The 21,109-nt window shown below is 47.2% G+C and overlaps 1 protein-coding gene and 1 non-coding gene across 4 annotated transcripts; one reads left to right on the forward strand and one right to left on the reverse strand.

Moving 5' to 3' along the window:
* Positions 1 to 3,369: 3,369 nt before the first annotated feature.
* LOC121442519 lies at positions 3,370 to 3,474 on the reverse strand. The gene has a single exon (XR_005973561.1). It is a non-coding gene; the product is annotated as a U6 spliceosomal RNA (small nuclear RNA).
* A 4,913-nt stretch (positions 3,475 to 8,387) lies between these two features.
* On the forward strand, positions 8,388 to 20,432 carry Msl1 (MSL complex subunit 1). 3 transcript variants are annotated; one of them, XM_041643889.1, is made up of 9 exons: positions 8,389 to 9,810; positions 12,211 to 12,434; positions 13,122 to 13,504; positions 15,376 to 15,423; positions 15,862 to 15,926; positions 16,747 to 16,814; positions 17,133 to 17,257; positions 17,636 to 17,708; positions 17,947 to 20,432. In XM_041643889.1, the coding sequence occupies exons 1-9, from the start codon at positions 9,043 to 9,045 to the stop codon at positions 18,035 to 18,037; spliced, it is 1,845 nt and encodes a 614-aa protein (XP_041499823.1). In that variant the 5' UTR covers positions 8,389 to 9,042; the 3' UTR covers positions 18,038 to 20,432. The 3 variants fall into 3 exon arrangements, with proteins under 3 accessions (XP_041499825.1, XP_041499823.1, XP_041499826.1); XM_041643892.1 differs by lacking the exon at positions 8,389 to 9,810 and adding an exon at positions 11,325 to 11,413; XM_041643891.1 differs by lacking the exon at positions 15,376 to 15,423 and having other exon boundaries at positions 8,388 to 9,810.
* Positions 20,433 to 21,109: the final 677 nt, after the last annotated feature.

Raw genomic sequence — 21,109 nt, forward strand, 5'->3', positions numbered from 1 at the left:
AATGCAAGCTGGTACAGCCCCTTTGGATGTCAGTGTGGCGATTTCTCAGAAAATTAGGAAACAACCTTCCTCAACACCCAGTAATACCACTTTTGGGTATATATCCAAAGGATGCTCAATCATGCCACAAGGACATGTGCTCAACTATGTTCATAGCAGCTCTGTTTGTCATAGCCAGAACCTGGAAACAATCTAAATGCCCCTCAATTGAAGCATGGATAAGGAAAATGTGGTACACTTACACAATGGAGTACTACACATCTGAAAAAAAAATAACAACAGCTTGAATTTTGCAGGAAAATGGATGGAGCTAGAAAACATTATTTTGAGTGAGGTGACCCAGACACAGAAAAACAATTATTACATGTACTCACTCATAGGTGGTTTTTAAACATAAAGCAAAGAAAGCCAGTCTACAAACCACAATCCCAGAGAACTTGGACAACAATGACACTAAGGGAGACTTACATAGATCTAATTTACATGGGAAGTAGAAAGTAGAAAAAGACAAAATCTCCTGAATAAATTGGGAGCATGGGGACCTTGGGGGAGGACTGAAGTGGGGGAGAGGCAGGGAAAGGAGCTGAGAAAATGTGGAGCTCAATAAATACCAATGAAAAAAGAAGCAAGTACTTGATGTTCTGAGTTCCTTGACAGCTTTCTTTTTCTATCTTTCTCCACACACCACCTGTACGAATCCACAGGGCAAAGGGACGATCACAGGATCTCGACGAGTCCTCAGACTGAAGGCTGTCACTACCAAACAAACCTCAGACTGCATCTGAGCTCCTGTCTCCTCTAGTCTTCTATTCCTCTCTCAGCCCAGCCATCTCACTCCTGGCTCAGCCTCCCTAGGGCTGGGATTAAAGGCCTGTCATCCCAAGTGCTGGGATCACCTTTGTGTGAGCTCAGTTTCTGCTTTAGATGGCGTCAGTCCTACTGCCCAGGGTGGCCTTGAACTCACAGAGATCCCTCTGCTTCTGTGTGTCCCTGAGTGCTGGAATTAAAGGAGTGTGCCACCACTCCCTGAGCTCTGTGGCTAACTAGTGGCCTAACACTACACTCTGATCTTCAGGCAAGCTTTATGTGTTCGCTACAAACAAAATATCACTACAAACCAAAGTGTTGATAAGAGAGAGACCTCAAAACAGGTTGAGCGAGCACAAGAATCCCATCCCTCTCTTTATTATGTGTTTACCAGACACAGGTTTTCTCTATGTAGCTCTGGCTGTGCTGAAACTTGGTGAGGAGATTAGACCGTTCTCAGAGTCAGAGAGATCTGGACGCCCCTCCCGCGCTAGGATTAAAAGCATTTGCCACCAATCTGGGCCTTGGGCTAATTTTTAGTGTCTGCCTACCCTTTCTTTTTCAACACCATCTCCTGGGGCTTTTTCGTTCAAAGCAAATGCTCCTAATGCTGAAAGGCAGACACTGTTTTAGAAACCTGTTGACTGAGCTCATAGGAGAACTACTTAGACTGCTCTTGGGGAAGGTCATTTAGGAAGAGCCTACCCAATGCAGAGAGCTCGGTACCCATAACCCAGTTCATTATTAGGGAAGGCCCTCAGCTCTTTGTCAACACTGTGAAACCTAAGGGAGGCAGAGCCGGTGTAAAGATAACCAACCTTTACTAACCCCACACCAAGACAATTGTCACTGATAATTCCCTCTAGGACTTGTCTCTTTTCTTAAGGAGGGCACTGGGGACTGACTTCAGGGGCTCCCGTTGTTACCGTTCCTTTCAGGTGTGTTACTGAGCTACAGCCTCAATCCTTTTACTATTTTGAAACAGGGTGTGGCTCAATAGAAATAGCCCAGACTGGCTGTCTGTGGCTACCCTCTTCAGCCTCCCCATGAGCCCGGCCTTCTTTTGTTTCTGTTTTGTTGACATAGGGTCTCCTCATTAGGTAGATTTGGCTGGCCTGGAAATCCCTGTGTTGACCATGCTGACCTCTAACTCAAAGGTCCCCCACCTGCTCCCCTGCTCCACCACACCGGACCCGGCCCTTAAAGAGTCTTTAACCAGAGAACTCAGGAACTGAATGGATATAAACTCATCTTCAGCCGAAGCAGCCACATTACTATACAGTACGTGAGCTCTCAGTAACTCCCCTAGCCCAGGCTGCTGCCCCAAAGTCACCCTGAAGAGGGCACTTTTGTTCAGTGGCTAGCGGATGCCAGCTACAAGGGAGCCTGAGGAAGGAAACATAACAATTGACCACGTGTTAGGGGTGGTTCTCGCAGGGGTTGCTGGGACAAGGAAGGGAGGTCCACGTGGAGTGGGAGGGACACTCTTAAAGTTTTGGTGGGGCTGGCATATAGAGGGGAAACAAACTACAAACGTAACACCCAAATGTGAGTTGTTTCTTATTGTGAAGGAAACTGTAAGAAGCGAGTGGGTGTTACCCGGGGACAGGGACTCCGCAGCCCGCCGGAACGCAGGGCAGGGTTTCTGGCAGTAAGCGCCCTGTGCCCTGCAGACCTTCAGCGGAAGCTTCTGGCTCGGGGCTGGTTGGTTTCCTAACCTCCATCGGCAAGGGAGACTTTTCCTTTTCCTCAAGAAGGGAAAGGTGGCGAAGCCGGCCGTGGTCCCCCTCCTGGGCCGGTGAGGGACTGAGTTAATGTCAGCCAGGCAACTCCAATTCTTATTTACCTTTCTGAGCGCCTCGGAAAGCTTCCCAGGAGAATCCTCTCCCTGGAGAGAAGCCAAGACAAACGTTCGCTTTCTTACTACCAAGTTCTGTCCCCTGTTAAACAGCACCCTCGTTGTCAAAATTGGAAGAGCCCCCGCAAGATGAATTACTCCAGTTTTCCTTCTCTAGGGGCTGTGGTGGTGGTCGGTTGGGTGTCTGGGAAAAAACCAAGACCCTGGCAGGTAACGTGGCTTATTGAATGCCTTTCACACCGCAGGGATGCCTTCAAGGAGTGGAGATAATGGGAGGAATGGAATTCTGCAATTCCATAAACCTGCGTGGGAGAGTGAAAGACTTACTGTTAACTCTCTGCAGACTTGCAGCCACCCTATAGGGAAAGTGGCTATCATCCCAGGACAGATAAAATAGCTAGGGACTTGATTTACGGGTATTAAACACTGCTTCTCTTTAGGTTCCCTCGCAAATGACTCCGCTTTTAGTTTGTTGTTGCTAGGACAGGGTCTCTCTCACGTTGTAGCCCAGGCTGGCCTGGAATTCTACAAACTGAACTCAAAATCCTCTGGCCTCACCCTCCTTCCAGCTGGGATTAGGGGCGTGCCCCACCACACCTCTCCTGGCCTTTACACTTTGAAACCTCTCTTCCTTACGGGTTTAAGTTCACGGGTCACGGAAGGGTAAAACCTAATGGTTTTAAGAAGCAAGCTTTTTTTTTTTTTTTAATATGGAACGCTTCACAAGTTTGCGAGTCATCCTTGCGCAGGGGCCATGCTAATCTTCCATGTCGTTCCAATTTTAGTATATGTGCTGCCGAAGCGAGCACGAGAAGCAAGAATTCCAATGAAAGTAATTCTTTGCCTGGCCTGGAGGCTCACACCTGTAGTAACTTCAGCACTCCGGAAGGCGGTGGAAAGCCATAAAGAGTTGGATGTCAGTCTGGGCATCCTGCCTCAAAAAAAGTCCCCAAATCAAACCCTGGAAAGACCTTTCTAAGTTTCCTGTGGGTTATCCCTTGAAGTTGAGCTACAGTCAGGCTGCCAATCCAAAGATTCCAGTCCTGTCTTTGGGGAAAAGGTATGTTTACTATCTGATGTAGTGAAATTGTAGACTTTGGATTTTAGAAATGAAAAGTTTCCAGGAAAACTAAAGGTGTGGACTGATGTAGGATGGCCAGCTGATAATTTATCTGCTGGTGAAGACATTTAAAAGGTACTACCGTTGATTACTGGCATCGTTCGTTTCACAGAAGAAAGTATACTTTAGGGTAGTGGGTTGAAAGTTCACAGCTCCAGGTCAGCCTGGACAGTTTGGTGAGACCGTCTCAATGAGTCAAAATCAGGCTGTGCAGATAGCTCGGCAGTAGAACACTTGCTCAGCATTTATGACGTCCTGGATTCAATGTCTAGTATTTTTTGTTGTTTTTGTTTTTTGAGACTGGGTTTCTCTGTGTAACAGCCCTAGCTGTCCTGGAACTGGCTCTTGTAGACCAGGCTGGCGCTGAGCTCACAAAGCTCTGCCTGCCTTTGCTGGGATTAAAGGTGTGCGCCACCACCACCCAGCATTTTTTCATTTGGTTTTTGTATGTCTAGAACTTTTTAGCAAATACAGAAGAACGTACCTTCATTAGAAAGTGCTCCCATTTCGAGGCCAGCCTGGTCTACAAGAGCGAGTTCCAGGACAGGCTCCAAAGCTACAGAGAAACCCTGTCTTGAAAAAAAAAAAAAGAAAGAAAAGAAAGTGCTCCCATGCACCTTACACCCAGGGCTGGTGTGGACAGCACTCCCACCCACATTTTATCCTAGACTGACTCTTGTTCAGTCTGTGCCCCAGCTCAGGGTGGGCAGCCAGAAGAGGAGAGCCAACTCAGCGTTTTTAATTTTTTTAAAAATATTTATTTATTATGTATACAATATTCTGTCTATGTGTATGTCTGCAGGCCAAAAGAGAGCACCAGACCCCATTACAGATGGTTATGAGCCACCATGTGGTTGCTGGGAATTGAACTCAGGACTTCAAGGAAGAGAGGCAATGCTCTTAACTTCTGAGCCGTCTCTCCAGCCCCAATTTTTTTTTTTTTTTTTTATAAAATCAGGCTCTTGTTATGTACCCTAGCTGGCTTCTAACTTTAAATCCTCCTGCTTCCATCTTTTGTGTGTAGGATTACTTTGAGGCCTGGCGACCCAACACCTTTTGGTGTGCCTCACAAACAGAGAATTGTTTCCAGCGCTCAGGAGGCAGAGGCAGGCCGATCACTGTGAGTTCCAGGCCAGCCTGGGCTACAGCATGAGGCCTTGCCACAAACAAACCAAACCAAGAATTTGTAATAGTTGCACATTTTAAAATGAGATTGTAATTGAGAGCACTAGAAATAGGGCTAGTGATGTAGCTCAGTTGCCTCCAATTGTGAAGGCCTGGGTATGAACTCCAGCACTGAATATGCTCGGCCTGTGGTGAATACAGATAATGGTAAATACCTATGATCCGGCATTAGGAGGTAGAGGTAGGAAGATAAGGTCAAGGTTCTTGTCAGTTATATAGTAATTAGAGGCTACATGGGAAATATAGATATATATGTATATATATTCATATACATATATGAGAGACCTCATCTTAAAACTTCAAACAAAATTGTCAGGAATAGAAGAATCATATAATAAAGTTATATTAGAAAACGGCCACATTCATATCATTCATTGGGCTGCTTTTGCACTGAAGAGGGGGAAAAAGGCCTCCCAGTCAGCCAAGCCTAAAATAGTCATTGTCTGGCCCTTTAAAAGTAGGTAAGTAGGCTTAGCCTAGTATGATAGTTCGTGCCTGTAATCCCACAATCCCAACACTCAGGACGTGGTAGCAGGAAGATCAGGAGTTCAAGGCCAGCTTGGTCTACTCAAGACCCTGTCTCACAAAAAATAAAAACAAAACTCCAGAAAAAAACCCTCAAACCAAAGCAGAGCTTCTGGTAACTTGTACATGCAAGTTATGAGGCGATGCTAACAATGCTGGCTTGGGTTTATTATGTGCATGCTGTGGAGGAAGGGGCTTGTCATACATTCTGTGGAAGGAAGGGTAATTCTGTTGAGTTGCCTCTCTCTTTCCACCTTACCTGTCCTGGAATTTAACTCAGGTGGCCAGGCTTGCAGGGCAAGCACCTGTGCCTGCTGAACCAGCTCACCAGCTTTCTGATTGCTTCTTGTAGTTTCATGCTCCAGCCTTGGCTTCTTCTCTTTATGAATTTGTATTACACTTATTCATGTTTGGCCATGTGTGCCCTCGCTGTGAAGGTGAAGGTCAGAGGACAACTTGTGTCTCTCCTTCCACTGAGTTCCAGGGATCCAACCCAGGTCCTGGGGCTTGGTGGCAATTTCCCTTACCCTTTGAGCCATCTCACCAGTCCTTCTCAAGTAATACCGAGGACTGAACCTAGGACTTTGTGGCTGCTACGTAAGCCAAAAGCACTCTACCCCTGAACCACAGCACAGATGTCACTCTGTGACCTGGGGAGCTTTGCACTTGGGATGGTACTACCTAAGTCTCCCGGAATAGCTGGGATCACTGGTCTTTGCCACAAGCCTGGCACTCCGCTCGCTCTACCAGTGGTTTCTCTGCCTGTCTCTATACCGCTGGGTCCTAGATTAGCTACTCATCGCCTCCCACCCAGGCTAACAGTCTTCAAGCTGGCTTACATAAAGAGCCTACTTTGTAACTGGTATGGGTCTAGAGACATGCAGTGCACGATCTATGAGGTTCACATGTTAGCCGTTGAGGAAAATGCAGGACAGATTATGTGTTAAATGGTGATAAGTCCTGCAGAAAAGAGTAAAGGTCAGCAAAGAAAGCACTTAAAAGATGACATTTAGCAAAAAGCCATAGGACACAAGGAAGTCATGTGAGGGCCCAATGAGGCCCAGGCAGAGGGAACAGCATGGAACCTGAGCAGACACACAGGTGAATCTGGCAGGAGAGGAGAGAAGGGGAGCACTGAGAGCTCTGAAGCCCGCAGCAGGGTGCAGGCCAGATTCTTCAGGCTGGTCAGCGACTGCTTTACCAAGTGAGAGAGGAAGCCATGAGGGTTCAGACTAGAGAACGACTATCGTTTTATATCTTATCAGGATGACTGTCGGTGCCCAGGGCAGGCTTAGGCAAAGGTTGAAACTGAGGCTACTTCCAATAAATCATCAATAAATAAAAAGTAAAGACCACAGCTTAAATCACGGTGGAAGTTGTGGAGATGATGCTGAAGTGTATTATTTTTGATTAGTATTTTGAAAGAGAGATGGACTGACTTACTGGGTATGGGGAAGCGGGACTTAGGTGGCAGTCAAAAGCTTGACTTTGAAATGCATATTAGACCCCCAGTTGTACATAGTCTAGACACTTGGAGATATGATTTTGGAGTAATAGCCCAACAGGCTACAAATCTGGGAGGTTTCAGTGTATGTGAATTAAGAGTGAGATGGTGTGGAGTATTCATAATGAAAAAGACCACATTCTACAAACTTTCCAGGACTTCCTGGAAGATCTGCGGCCAGTCTGAAGGAAAGAGGGCTGGGACTCTGGACGTTCACAGCCATCCCCAAGCTTTCAGTGTGTCTTGCTTCAGAGCCCGCAAAGCAGAGGAGTCTCTAACTGGAAGCTTTCACACTGGGCCAGATGTCCTCTCCATCCCTGCACGATTTAGTTAGTTTTGGAGATAAGGTCTCTCTCCATGTAGCACTGCCTGTCCTGGAACTCGATTATGTAGAGCTGGCCTCAAACTCACAGAAATTTTCCTGCCTCTGCCTCCCGAGGTGCTGGGATTAACGGCATGTGCCACTACACCCGGTTACCTCCATAAAATTTTTTCAGTAGTGCCCTTCAGACAGAAAAGCAACCAATTAATTTACAAGTTTTTCCATAGGGAAATGTGCGAGGAGTTGGTGGCCAAAGTTGCTTGGAAAATGACGGCACACACATAGACACTATGAACCTGAGAAATGGGAAGAAGTGCTCAAACTGAAGGCCCTAAAGAACGCTTAGCCCCAATACAAGCAATCTTCATAGATTTCCTGCGCCTTCTTGCAGAAGATTCTAGCAATAGCTTAAGTCTGAGGACATGGCTGTTGAGAAAGAACTATTGGTAGTTGGCAGAACTTCACCCCAAATCCCAAGAAGGTTGTGGTAAAAACTCCCTGGGCAGCAGACATCATCTATTTTGCTGCTTCTAGAACCAGAGGTCCCTCCGTGTGTGTGCTGGACCCCTTAGAGACAAAGAACTTCGTTTCTTTCCCAACCCGCGTGGGACCGCCATGGAGCCTACGGGGTGGAAGCTTTACCTTCCACCGCTCCAAGGGGAGCCGGGGTCGGGGCTGGTCCGGAAGGTGCATGGGGCTCCGGCGTGGGCCAGGCGCGTTGCCAGGCGGCCCGGGAAGGGCCACTCAACGCAGGCAGGCTCAGCAGAGCGGTCGGTAGGCGACCGCGAGGGGCGGGCGCCTGCCCGCCCGCCCCTCCTTCCTTCCTCCCAACCCCTTTCTCTCGCGCTTGGCTTTTCCGGGGATCCTCCGCATTCCCCAGCCACCAGCGGCCGCCCTAGCCCTTCTTTCCCGCCCCGGCCCACCTTCGCCCGCTCCAGCGTGCTCGCCCTCGTCCCCTGCCTCCCCTCGTGGGCCCCCGCGCCCCGATCCCCTCCCCCTCGTGGCCGCGGCCCCTTTCACAATAGTGCTACCCGCCTCCCTTCCTCTCGGCTCCCGGTTCGCTCCCGCCCGCTGCCCTCTCGGCGCATGCGCGCTCCGGTCAGCGGCGGCTGCAGCGGCGGCTCCGTTTTTTTTAAAGGGAAACGCTGAGGCGCTGGGGGTGACTGTGGGGGAGGGGGAGCCGGAGCCGCGGAGACCCCCGAGGGAGGCGGCAGACCCCCCTCCCGGAGTAGGAGGGTTCTGGGCGGACCCGTCCCTCCCACCCCCCTCCTGAGGAGGAGCGGAGGGGGGGGAAATGGAGGCTCGGGGCGGCTGAGGCGAGCTCCGGGGCGGGGGGCCGGGGCGGGGAAGGGGGGTGCGGGGTGGGGAGACGAGGCGGGCCCGGCCGGGCCAGGGGGGGCCGAAGCGAGCTCCGGGGATGAGCTCGGGGGCGGCTGGGTGCGAGCTCCTGCCTCTGCGGCGAAGGCGACGGTGGCGGCAGCAGAGGCGGCGGCGAGGCCCCCATGGGTCGGCGGCGGGCCTCAGCCGCGGCCTCCACTTCTCCGCTCGCCGGCGGGATGGCGCCCGGGCCTCGGAGAAGCCGCGTTAGCGGAGGCCTGCGGCCGCTCTGCTGAGACGAGCCCGCCAAACTCCCCTCCCCCTCCTCCGTCCTCGACCCCCCGCACCTCGCCCCTTCCCCACCCCCTCCTCCGTCTCGGTCCCCCGCGCCGCTCCGGACCACTATGACCATGAGATCCGCAGTGTTCAAGGCGGCCGCGGCTCCTGCCGGCGGCAACCCCGAGCAGCGACTGGACTACGAGCGGGCTGCGGCGCTGGGCGGGCCCGAGGACGAGTCCGGGGCAGCCGAAGCCCACTTCCTCCCCCGGCATCGTAAGCTCAAGGAGCCGGGGCCCCCGCTGGCCTCCTCCCAGGGCGGGAGTCCCGCGCCCTCTCCAGCCGGCTGCGGCGGCAAGGGCCGGGGTTTGTTACTCCCGGCCGGGGCGGCCCCCGGGCAGCAGGAAGAGAGCTGGGGCGGTTCGGTGCCCTTGCCCTGTCCGCCCCCAGCTACCAAACAAGCCGGCATCGGCGGGGAGCCAGTCGCAGCCGGCGCCGGCTGCAGCCCCCGGCCCAAGTATCAGGCGGTGCTGCCCATTCAGACGGGCTCTCTCGTGGCGGCGGCCAAAGAGCCTACGCCCTGGGCTGGGGACAAGGGTGGGGCGGCTCCCCCGGCTGCCACCGCCTCGGACCCGGCGGGACCCCCACCACTACCTCTGCCCGGGCCGCCACCCCTCGCGCCCACCGCCACTGCCGGGACCCTGGCGGCCAGCGAGGGCAGATGGAAGAGTATGAGGAAGAGCCCTCTCGGGGGTGGCGGCGGCTCGGGAGCCTCCAGTCAGGCCGCCTGCCTCAAACAGATCCTTCTGCTGCAATTGGACCTCATCGAGCAGCAGCAGCAGCAGCTGCAGGCCAAGGAAAAAGAGATCGAGGAGCTGAAGTCCGAGAGAGACACGGTACGGGATGGGTTAATCTGCATCAGGGATGGGGAGCGCGTTGTGCGCATGCTCGGGAGAAGGGGGGCTGTAGGAGGCAGAGGTCCCCGCTTGGTTAGGGTTAGAGGAAGTTGGCCACCAGCGAAGGAGTGCTTTAGATGCTGGGTGGTTAGGAGCCTGGCTCACTGACACGTTGGGGCGGAGGGAAGGGTTAAAGGGCGGCATTCAGCGTGTGTGTGTGTGTGTGTGTGTGTGTGTGTGTGGTGGGGGAGGCTTCGGTAGCCAAAGGGTTAATTTAAAATGACAGTCCCAGACTTGTGGGAAAGCCGTTTAGAGTGGGCAAAGACCGATTTATGAGGGGTTAAAATGATAGGGTGGGGTGCAGATGTGGCGGCTGCATAGAAGGGGTTAAAGAGCTGTTGCGCTGGAAATGCACTGTAGAGGACGGGGACTTAACAGCTGTTGCTTCGGCCAGTGCTGCAGCATCTTTAGACACGAGGGTCGTCGTAGGTCTGTTAGTCGGTAGAGGGTAAAAGATGGGTTACATGGAGTCTTAGTTTAGCTTTCCTAAATGGTGTTTTCTAAATGGGAATCACTGCCTTTGATTTCAGGTAGTTTTTTAGTAGATACCTGAGTTATAAATCATGACCCACTGACCGAGTCTCTTGAATAAGCTTGAAGATTTTGAGACATGAGCTTATTCAATGTATTCAGTAGCTCCTTCACCTCCCAGACCGGCTTTAGAATCTTTAGGTAGTGGAGAAGTCGTTTGTTATTTCTTTGTACTTCTAAGGCTTGTTCTCACTGCTCAGCAGTCTTGGGCACCTCCATGTTAAGCACACTCCCTCACACACAGGGAAACTGGTGTGGTGGGTATTGCTGTGCAGCATACCTTTCAGCCGCCTAAGAATAAACATGGTTTCTACAGTTCTGTTCAGGCTGCAGCTCTCTTTCACTCTCCTCTTTCCTCTCTTCTCACCCTGGTGCTGTGTGCACCAAAGGCTGAGCATGGGAGCAGAATTCCTCATTTTGTTTGTTTTCTAAATGAATCAGTCCCTGGTTGGAGATTGCATTCTACAAGGTGGAGTGGGAGATGAGGCAGGTCTCGTGGAAACTCCTCAGTGTGGATTGTGGAAGTTCCTCAACATGGAGGTGGCACTGCTCAGCTAGGACACTGCAGTCTAGGGGTGTGATGGTCCTGTAGTTACAGCACATCACACCCTTCCTTCCATGGGGGGGGGGGGAGAAAGACCAGTAAAGAAGAAACCAAGACTGTGTCACCCACAAACAAGGTTAAATAATGCTAAGGCTGTGAATCAGAACAGAAGACGACATGAGAGAATGGCTAACTAGGGGGACACTGCTGATGGTGGAGATTTTTGCTGAGTTCCTGAAGTAATGTCCCCTTTATAGGCTTTTCAAGGTAGGAGAAAGTGGGGTGAGTTAAGGATAAAGTACTTAGCTTTCACTGCTTCTCTTATGTGCTGCAGTGGTCTTAGCATTGCTTAAGTCTGTTTCTCTTATTCCAGTTATTGTTTGGCCTCTTCTGAAATCTATGCAATGGATGTAATAAAGGCAGCATTAATATCACTGTCAAACGCAGGCAAAATTCTTATAGTATGGTGTAAGTAGCACCTTTTTGTCAAAACTGAGTTAATGGGAAGTTTCTCATGACAATAGACTTCCATTTTGTTTGATATTTGTTGTTCTCTTTAATTAGAATGAAAGTAATTTTAATAAATATTTAGATAAGTTACTTTTGCTGGCTCAAATGCAAAGTATAATATGTATGTCATATTTGTTGGTATTATATTACTGGTATCTATCTGTTATAATTCCTTCCAATGTAGTGTGTTTTAGAAGTACTCTCTCAGCTATGCATACAGAACATTTTGGTGTAATACTGCTATCCCTAGTAACACCCTGTGCTCCTGACTCCTTCTTACTGTACTATTTGAACATTCCATCATGTCTGGAGTTCTGGAGTGAACATAGAACAGATAGAATTTGGATAACGTTGTGACACTTGAAAAGAACACAGGGCTGAGAATGTAGCTCAGTGGTGCTCAGAGGCCCTGGTTCTGTCCCTAGCATCACATACAACAGTGAAGAACATATATAAGGTTAACTTGAGGGCTGGCTGTAGCAGAGGCCTTGTTATTAAAGGGCACACTGGCCCCGCCCAGTGAAGAGGATCTTCTTTCAGAAGAGTGAGCTTAGAGTTGCCCCATGCCGCTTACCATCCAGACTAACTCCTACAATTATCTTTTGCCTTTATTGGTTTTAAGAAAAGCAGATTCATGTCTGCCAATTCAAAGTAAAGTCCATGGCAACATGCAGAAGACTGCTGAGTCCCAAATGGGGCTAAGTACTTAGGTTTAACTTCTGTGTGTAAGTCTGCATCTTGTCACTTTCTTTTAGCTCCTTGCTCGGATTGAACGTATGGAAAGGCGGATGCAGTTGGTAAAGAGGGATAACGAGAAAGAAAGGCACAAGCTGTTTCAGGGCTATGAAACTGAAGAGAGAGAGGAAATAGAGTTGTCTGAGAAAATTAAACTGGAGCGCCAGCCGGAGCTTTGCGAGACATCCCAGGCTCTGCCTTCCAAGCCTTTCTCATGTGGACGGAGTGGAAAGGGACACAAAAGGTGTGCTGATAACTTTATTCCAACTATCTGAACAAGACAAGGAGTTCTTGCCTGAGTGGGTAGGAATGGCTTTATAGTAACTATAGCCTGAATCGAGAAGTCTCTTATGGCTCCCACCCGTAATCACAGCACTTAGGATGCTGAGGCAAGCGGATTATTGTAAGTTCAAGGCCAGCCTGGGAAACAACACCCCCCTGCCCCCAGGTTTCTGTGATGTTGAGAAATTGTCTTAAAACATTTTTTTGTCACAGTACTAAATACACATGCAGCTATATCTTAAAGAGAATGGGTAAAGAGTGGTGTCACCCTGTTGACTCTCGTGGAGAGTAGAGAGTTAGATACTTCTTTTTCTAGATAGGGTTTCTCCGTGTAGCCCTGGCTGTCCTGGAACTCACTCTGTAGACCAAGCTGACCTCAAACTCAGAGATCTGCCTGCCTCTGCCTCCCGAGTGCTGGGATTAAGGCGTGCACTGCCACCACCTGACCCAGATATTCTTAAACATAGATGCTTGATCGTTTACCAAAGGCCTGTTGTGTATACTTTCAAGCATGACACAGCCCTTGTCTTCCAAATGAACAGTAGATGTTTAGGTACCTGGATACTGCTCTTGCTTTCAAATATATTTTAATCTCAAATTTTATTCAAAAGTCAATTAATTTTATAACATTTTCTTTCCTACCTAATAGGAAAACCCAATTTGGAAATACAGAAAGAAAGACTCCTGTTAAAAAGCTGGCTCCTGAATTTTCAAAAGTCAAAACAAAAACTCCTAAGCACTCTCCCATTAAAGAGGAACCCTGTGGTTCCTTATCAGAAACTGTTTGTAAACGTGAATTGAGGAGCCAAGAAACCCCAGAAAAGCCCCGGTCTTCAGTGGATACCCCACCAAGACTCTCCACTCCCCAAAAGGGACCCAGCGCCCACCCCAAGGAGAAAACCTTCTCAAGTGAGATGGAAGATTTGCCGTACCTTTCCACCACAGAAATGTATTTGTGTCGTTGGCACCAGCCTCCCCCATCACCGTTACCATTACGGGAATCCTCTCCAAAGAAGGAGGAGACTGTAGCAAGTAAGGCATAGAGAACACTTGCTCTTATACCCTAGTGGTGGCGGTCAAGCTAACAAGTGTGAAATGCCTTTGGCATTTTTTAAAAAGTGCAATCAATAAAGCAGAGTTCTGTCAAGAATGAGTAAGTTAACAGCCAGAGACAGACACTGTGCAGGCATTGCAAATAGATGGAATTACAGCAAAATGTGCTCAATGTATGTGTCTGCTTACAACACTGGGAGATGTGTTTGCCAGTAAGTTGCTCATCACAAGAGCACCAGACTTGGGGGTGTAATCTCCGGCAACTTGCATGCCCTCTGAAAGAAGGGTTTTCTGTGCTATGAAATGCATAGAACTTACACTTTGCCGTGCACGACTGTTCCTGCATTGATGTTGTGTGAAACCTGGGAGGGTGGTCTTTGGGTGTTCTCAGGGGCCAATGGTAATTTTTGATTGGGGAGTCAGCTTGGGATGGGGAATTTCACCTGGGCCTCCGTTCTCTAAGTACACAAACATTTATCTGTATCTCTATGTCCCGGTCTGTGGGCAGGAGGGATCTGCCAAAGGCCAACAGTCTTATTTACCTTACTACACTTCACAAGGTTCTGAGATGCAAAGAGTTGACGTGGATTGCAGTAGCCCATTGGTTGTTGATATATTTAAATAAAATGGTCTACAAACTATTTTTCAAACAATAAGGACTATCTTGGGATATCTGAGCTGCTTGGGGAGGGGGTGGGGTTTGGGAACTTGGTCTTTATTCCTGTTTATTTTCTTAATGGCTTCCACCAGAGATGATCCCCACCTTTTATATGAACCAGTAACTGATGTGTCTTCAATTGTGCCGTATTAGTCTGATAGTTACTGTGGATGCTCTTGGGTAACGGTGGGGAAACCTTTCTTAGGTAGAGCCTCAGACCTAAGTTTCTACCCTGTGCCTTACTATAGCAGGAATGGGGATGGGAATCCATTCCAAACAAGATGTGAGCAGTCTCCAGGCTTTGTTTGGCTGTTGTGGGGAAGACAGACCAATGACCTAACCTTCATTAGGCCTCACACTTGAGTACACGAGACAGACCAGGGTTCTGCTCTAGATTCAGATACTTTTGTTGTTTCAGTCAGTTGAACAGGTTCATCTTAATAGTTAAATTTTGCTGCTACAGCAATGCTGTGTAACAATTTAGGAGAAACCGTGAAGCAACTTCCCATCCGGAATTAGGAAATGGCTTGGTCTGGAGTTCTTCTGTGTGACTGGCTGTTTTTGAAAACCCTGTCTACTCTAGTAGAACAAGTCCCAAACACATCTGAGATTGTGGGCATAACAACATGAGGGAATGTGATTGGGAGAGCCCAGTCTCTTGAGGAGCCTGAGTTACGCATCAATGTGTGAATCCTTATCTTATGATGCCCTTATCTCAAGTGGAAGTCTCAATGACTTATCCTAAGAAAGCCAAAGTCTTTGTGCATGTTGTTCAGGCTGCACCAGCAAGGTAGTTTGTGTGGAGGGAGGAGGAAACTGTTTAAGAAGACTACATATGTAAGTTCTGAGAACACTGATCTATTTATTTGAAAAATAGGGTCAACTTTTACTCACCTGCCATGTTCTGAGTTTAAGGTTTGATATCCTTGGCCATCAACTGTTGCAGGGAAACCACCCTAAATAATGAAGAAAAGAAGTCGTCTCAGTGTAAAAAAAAAAGTGGTGGGCTTATTTTCTTTTCTTTTGTCTGTTGTTCCCTCTTCCCCTTCCCCAGAGAGAAATTCTCAAAAGAACAGCTCAAAAACCAAAATGGCCTCCTAGTGAGAACATGAGTGACGCTCCTCTCCTCCGCTCTGGGTATGGGCTTTTTTCTTTTTACACTGAGATGATTCTTCTTTCCTGCATTATTTAGGGTGTCTGATGCCATCAAGTGTTGCAGGCGAAACTTCAGTCTTGGCTGGTGAGTAGATTAGGAATTGCCGGCTGGGCCTGGGTGGGAATTGGTGGGATGGTGGCTGGTTGGGAGCGCCATTCTCTGTTGGATATGGAAGAGCGAGAGTCCTTGGTGTTTGCTGACACTATCGTAGGCGTCCAGATGACAACGCATTTCAGTTGTTTTTCAGGAACTTCAATAGCATCCATTATGTGAATTGTCAGGTATTGGCTTAGGTCCTGAGTTTGACAGACTGCAATGGCATTTTAGGTTCTTTTATACCATAGCGAGGACACTGACTATGGCTTTGGGTGAGGCCATAGAATGGATTCCTATCACTTGGTAACTGTCTTATCTGGGGAGAGACTGCTTGTCCTAGTGAATAGTTGTATAGTTGTGTGACTTTGGATTTAAGGGTGGTTCCACCCCTCCTCTTTTTCTTTTCTTTTTCTATATTTTTTTCAGTTCCTTCTTGGAGGGACCACTCAGTAGAGCCTCTAAGGGACCCAAATCCTTCAGACATTTTGGAGGTAAGTACCGAGAACTGTTAATGAAGAGAATTGGAAACAATAGAATATAGGGTGTACAACTGGCCCTGTGGTCGGCACCTATAGTCCCAGCTATATCACTTGGTGCTCTTTTTTTTTAAATTTATTTATTTATTATGTATACAATATCTTGTCTGCATGTATGCCTGAAGGTCAGAAGAGGGCACCAGATCTCATTACAGATGGTTGTGAGCCACCATGTGGTTGCTGGGAATTGAACTTAGGACCTTTGGAAGAGCAGGCAATGCTCTTAACCGCTGAGCCATCTTTCCAGCCCTACTTAGCTACTCTTAAGACCAGAAAGGAGCTTGAGGTTATTTACTCTATGCTTTTCATCTTATGGATGAGAAAAGTCGGTTCTAGAGTAATTAAGTCATTTTTCAAAATCAGCATTGAGATGGTGTTCCAAACTAAGGTAGATTCCATACTGAGTACAAAAGTTAGGCTGTGCCACTCAGCAACACAATCCTATGTTCCAAACTTACTTAATTATTGAAAAAAGGTTATTTTGATTTCAGACTCTTAAAAGGTATAGAGGTAGGGAGAGTTTATGACCCTCACACAGGCAATTGGCATGACTTATCCTGGAAAGTTATGGGGATTAAATTTGAAATTTGGGATTTCGGAAAGAATCAGGGTAAGGACAGGAGTTTCCTTTATTGATTCTTTAGCCAGAAGGTTTATAATGTATCTATGGAACGCAGATATTTTTAGAACCTGAAGGTGAAAAATGCTATTCTCCTGAAAACTGAGTTATTCCAACATGGTCATAAGGAGCTTACCCCTGCTGTTCCTCTTCCAGAACCTAGACGACAGTGTGTTTTCAAAGAGGCATGCAAAACTGGAGCTAGATGAGAAGAGAAGAAAAAGGTAAGGACTAGACCTCCATCCTGGGAACATCTGAGCCCCAGAACTGAGACTTCCATATCGGGGAGAGTCTTAGGGCACGTAACATTCCTGTGGGGCGGTTGTCTTAACAGGCAGATACACTTGTTGGCCTTCCTCAGATGCCCTCCCTCAGTGCTGTTTTGTGTGGAACACCAGCACATAATCTGTAGTCAGTCACTTGACCCCGGGAGAGGAGTTAAGTAAGGGTCTTCTGGCATCGGAGAGTGAATTGCTTTTGTAGGACAATTTCTAGCTAAGTAGTAATGCTGGGTTTGTTTCTTTTTGTCTGGTTTTCCCCAGATGGGATATTCAGAGGATCAGGGAACAAAGAATTTTACAGCGACTGCAGCTCAGAATGTATAAAAAGAAAGGAATTCAGGAATCTGAGCCTGAGGTTACCTCATTTTTCCCTGAGCCAGATGACGGTAAGTTGTATCTAAAAATGTAGACTTTGGGGCTGGAAAGATGCCTTAGTGGTTAAGAGTGCTTCTGTTTTTGGAGAGACCAGAGTTTGGTTTCCAGCACTCACATTGGGTGGCTCAGAACTGCTTGTAACTTCAGTTGCATGGGACCTGATGCCCTCTTCTGACCTCAGAGGGCACTGCACTCACATATACAAACCCCTACCCATAAACACGAAATAAAGCGAACAAATTTACAAATGTAGGCTTTTCAAGGGAAAAGGGGTACAAATCTCAGCACAGCTTGTTCTGATGAGTAAGCTGTGTTTTGGAAGTGGTGTAGTTGTTGTTACACATTTCTGACCTCTTGCTAACACGGTCTCATATGATTTTCTTCCATAGTTGAAAGTTTGATGATTACCCCCTTCTTGCCTGTTGTAGCATTTGGACGACCATTACCAAAATTAACTCCACAGTAAGTATAAAGGTTTTTTTTTCGTTTTTCCCTTTTCAAATAGTTTATTCCTCTTTTTCAAACTCCATGGAAGCCTAGACAAAAATGGGGACCTGACAAGCCAGGAAGTAGAATGCTTTTTAAGTCAGAAGTAGATGATTTGCCACTTCAGTGGTCAACTAACCATTGCTAGGCTTTGGTGCCACCTTCTCACTTTGCTGTCCTCTTTTTTTTTTTTTTTTTTTTTCTTTTTTGCCAGGAACTTTGAGCTACCCTGGTTGGATGAACGAAGCCGTTGCAGGTTAGAGATCCAGAAGAAGCAAACACCTCACCGGACGTGTAGGAAGTAGCTGTGCTGGCAAGAACCCTGTCTTCAGATAGTTGTAGCATGCCATTCCAAGAGAATGGCCGAGACCTGTATGTGTGACCTATGTCCTCATGTGTGTTACTCACTGGTAATGCCTTTCCATACTCCTTCATTTTAGTTTTGTTTTCGTCACCCTGACTTCACAAAACAAGCAAAAGAAACCTCTTGCATTGGGCTTATTTTGAATTACGGAGAGTTATTGGGACTTCTTTTTCCTTTTTGGGGAAATGAGCTCATGCACTTATCATATAGGACGGTAGATTTGGGAGTTTTAGGAGCCACTTCTGCTCACTTGCCTGTGTTAAAGGGGTACGAGGGCTCTTCATTAGCCACGTTGAAGATGGAGTGACCCCGGTCTTGTAGGAGCCGTGCCTGCCCTGACCTGTGCTTCCCTGGTGCGCCTTTTGAACAGTTTGGGTGTAGTAGATTTTACACTAAAATAAACAAAGAGACCTTACCATAAGCTTTAGGACCCAAGGAGGAATAACAGATGAAGCAAGTCACCCTCATAGAGGAAGAAATAAGACTATTGTGTGAAAGTTGGTTCTCTCAAAACTAGGCTGTGATAAAGGAAGTGGAAAGAGGTGTGTGGCTGAGCACTTTCCTAATTAATGGGTAACTGAAGTTCTTTCCCCACCCCTCAAAAAAGAAAATGTTTAGAAAAAGAGATCAGGGATGTAAGTTTCCAACTAGTTCCAGTGCTAAACAGAAACGTTGTCATTTGGGGCTGGCACGCCAGAGTTTGTACAGATGTCCTTCCGTCACATCACTTCTCAATATTCCTTAGTGGGGTTTCATCCTATTAGCCAAACGTGTGGGGGGGAGGGAGGGTATGGAAAGATATGCTTCCTTTGACTGGCAAATGTCTACATCTTGAAACAAAGAGTTGTACCTAATGAACCTCTGTTCGTTTTGTAAAAAATAGATTTATACATGTCCCATCTTGGTTACTATCTCCTGCCTTTGTTTTGTTACCAAAAGAAAAAAAATCAGGACAGCACTCCTAGGCCACTTTGGTCTCAGTGTAAGATCCCTGTTAACTATCTGGAAGGAAAATAGAGTCGAGACCTCTGGTCTTATATATACATATATATATAGGAATTGCCTTTCATTAGTCTTCAGGACTATTGTATAAAAACAAGTAGGGGTCTAATCTCCTAGAAGGTAGGGGCTTTTATCCTTGAAGAGAGTATGTCCCCGGATTATTAGCACTTTTAGAGGAGAAGCCAAGGTATGGAGGGTGTGTGGCTGGCCCATCAGCTGAGCAGGAGAGAATGGGATTGCCATTGTGGGAAGAGAAGAAAAGTTCCTCAGGGCCTCCCACTGCTAAAGCTTTTTTTTTGAGATGTTATCTGTGCTCCCTGGGTTTGATTTTGAAAGGAATTATTCCAGCAGTACGTGTAGTATTCTTGGATGATCTTGCTGCTCTCAATTCTCTTTTGTGTGTGTTTGTGTGTGGCTGTGGGTTTTCACCTGTAACCCCATCTGCTTAGGAGTGTGGTCTCTCTGTAATGGAAGCTGCTGTAAACTATTGCGGCAAGGATGTGGAGAGAAAGAGGACTTGTTCCACAGAGGCTTTCATCTCACACCTTAAGGATGAGGATATATCTAAAAAAAATGGGCCAGATTTTTGTGTTTCTGTTTTTTGTTTTTTTTTTTTTAATGAGGCAAACTGGTTAGTGCTCCTACCCTGACCTATGTTATGTTTCCTTACAATGTGCTCCTCCCAAAGGAATAACCTCAATCAGTTGCCTCTTTTCTTTGTTTCTGATCCCTCTCAGTTTCCTCTTGCTACCGTGATTTGTCAGATTCCTACTTTGGGTATGGGTTAGCAGACCTAGCCTCTCACAGAGGAGTCCTCAGATCCTGTTTTGGCTAGACTGAGAGGAATCCATGAGGTGCTATCTGGCAGGACATAAGTGGATTCTATTGCTTTGGTTCTCCTTTCCCTGAGGGCCTACTATTTTTGATGTCCTCTCCTAGATTTCCTTTGGTTTGCGTATGTTGAGGTTTGTTGAGAAGGAGGTTGAAGCAAAGTTCCAGGAGTGAAATTACAGTGTGTTACAAATGTGGGGAAAATTAGTCTTATTTTTCCCTGCATGGGATCCAGCACTGTGAAATTCAGTCTTCAGCAGAAAGTAAGGCCCTGCAGTTCTTCTAAAACATAGTTCCTTATTTCTTTAACAAAGTTTAAGCTAGTGTTAATAAATTAAAAGAGAAATGCTTGTCTCTCCACCTCAGCGTTGTTTTATGCCCATTTCATATCGTTGTCTGTGCTGTAATTCATACTTTTGATACCATTTCTGATGTGTAAAGTCGGCTGTCTTGTAAATATCTTATAAAGAGTTCAATTGTAAATAAACTATTGTGGCCGTTAATTTTTGAACTTTTGCCTCAATTTATTAGATTTGTTGGGAAACAAACATTAAATAATTCTACTTACATATATGAAAGGTTAGAAAATAAAAGGTTATTTATTCTTAAATAAAATAGAATGAGATACTACTTCCCCCTCTTAATAAGGGACTCAATCCATTTGTGTCAGAGGACAGTTATATGTTTCGCTCCTTTGTCCTGAGCCCTTCTCTACATAAATGGCAAATTACAAAGCTCACGTGTCCTCAACGTCTGATACATCACTTCTCCTGGATAACAATCCAGACGAATGAGGTCCAGATCTGTTTAACTGTGTTGTGTCTTCCACACATCTTTTTCTGAGTGTTTGAAAACCCTCACTGTAGCGTGAACCCCTTGGTCCTTGTGTGACTAGAGTGATGGGAAAAGATGTCCCTTCTCTCACAGTTCCTCTCGTAAGATGTCTTCTGTCCCAGACATCTGCTCATGCACAACATCCAGTTCTTACTGCTGCTTCTCACAGCCAGGACAGCTTAGCTTACATGAGACCCTGTCTCAAAAGAAAGCTGACCCAAGCAGGGTACGGTGGTGCACACCTGTAATCCTAGCACCTGGGCAGGAGTGGGAAAAGACCAGCCTGAGGTCAGGCTGGGGATAGAGTGGACTAAAGGATAGTGGCAGACTATCCTTTTCCTTATTT

The sequence above is a fragment of the Microtus oregoni genome, unplaced genomic scaffold, assembly GCF_018167655.1.
Source record: "Microtus oregoni isolate MIOR12 unplaced genomic scaffold, Mior012 000091F_ref0000469, whole genome shotgun sequence".
Classification (NCBI taxonomy): domain Eukaryota; kingdom Metazoa; phylum Chordata; class Mammalia; order Rodentia; family Cricetidae; genus Microtus; species Microtus oregoni.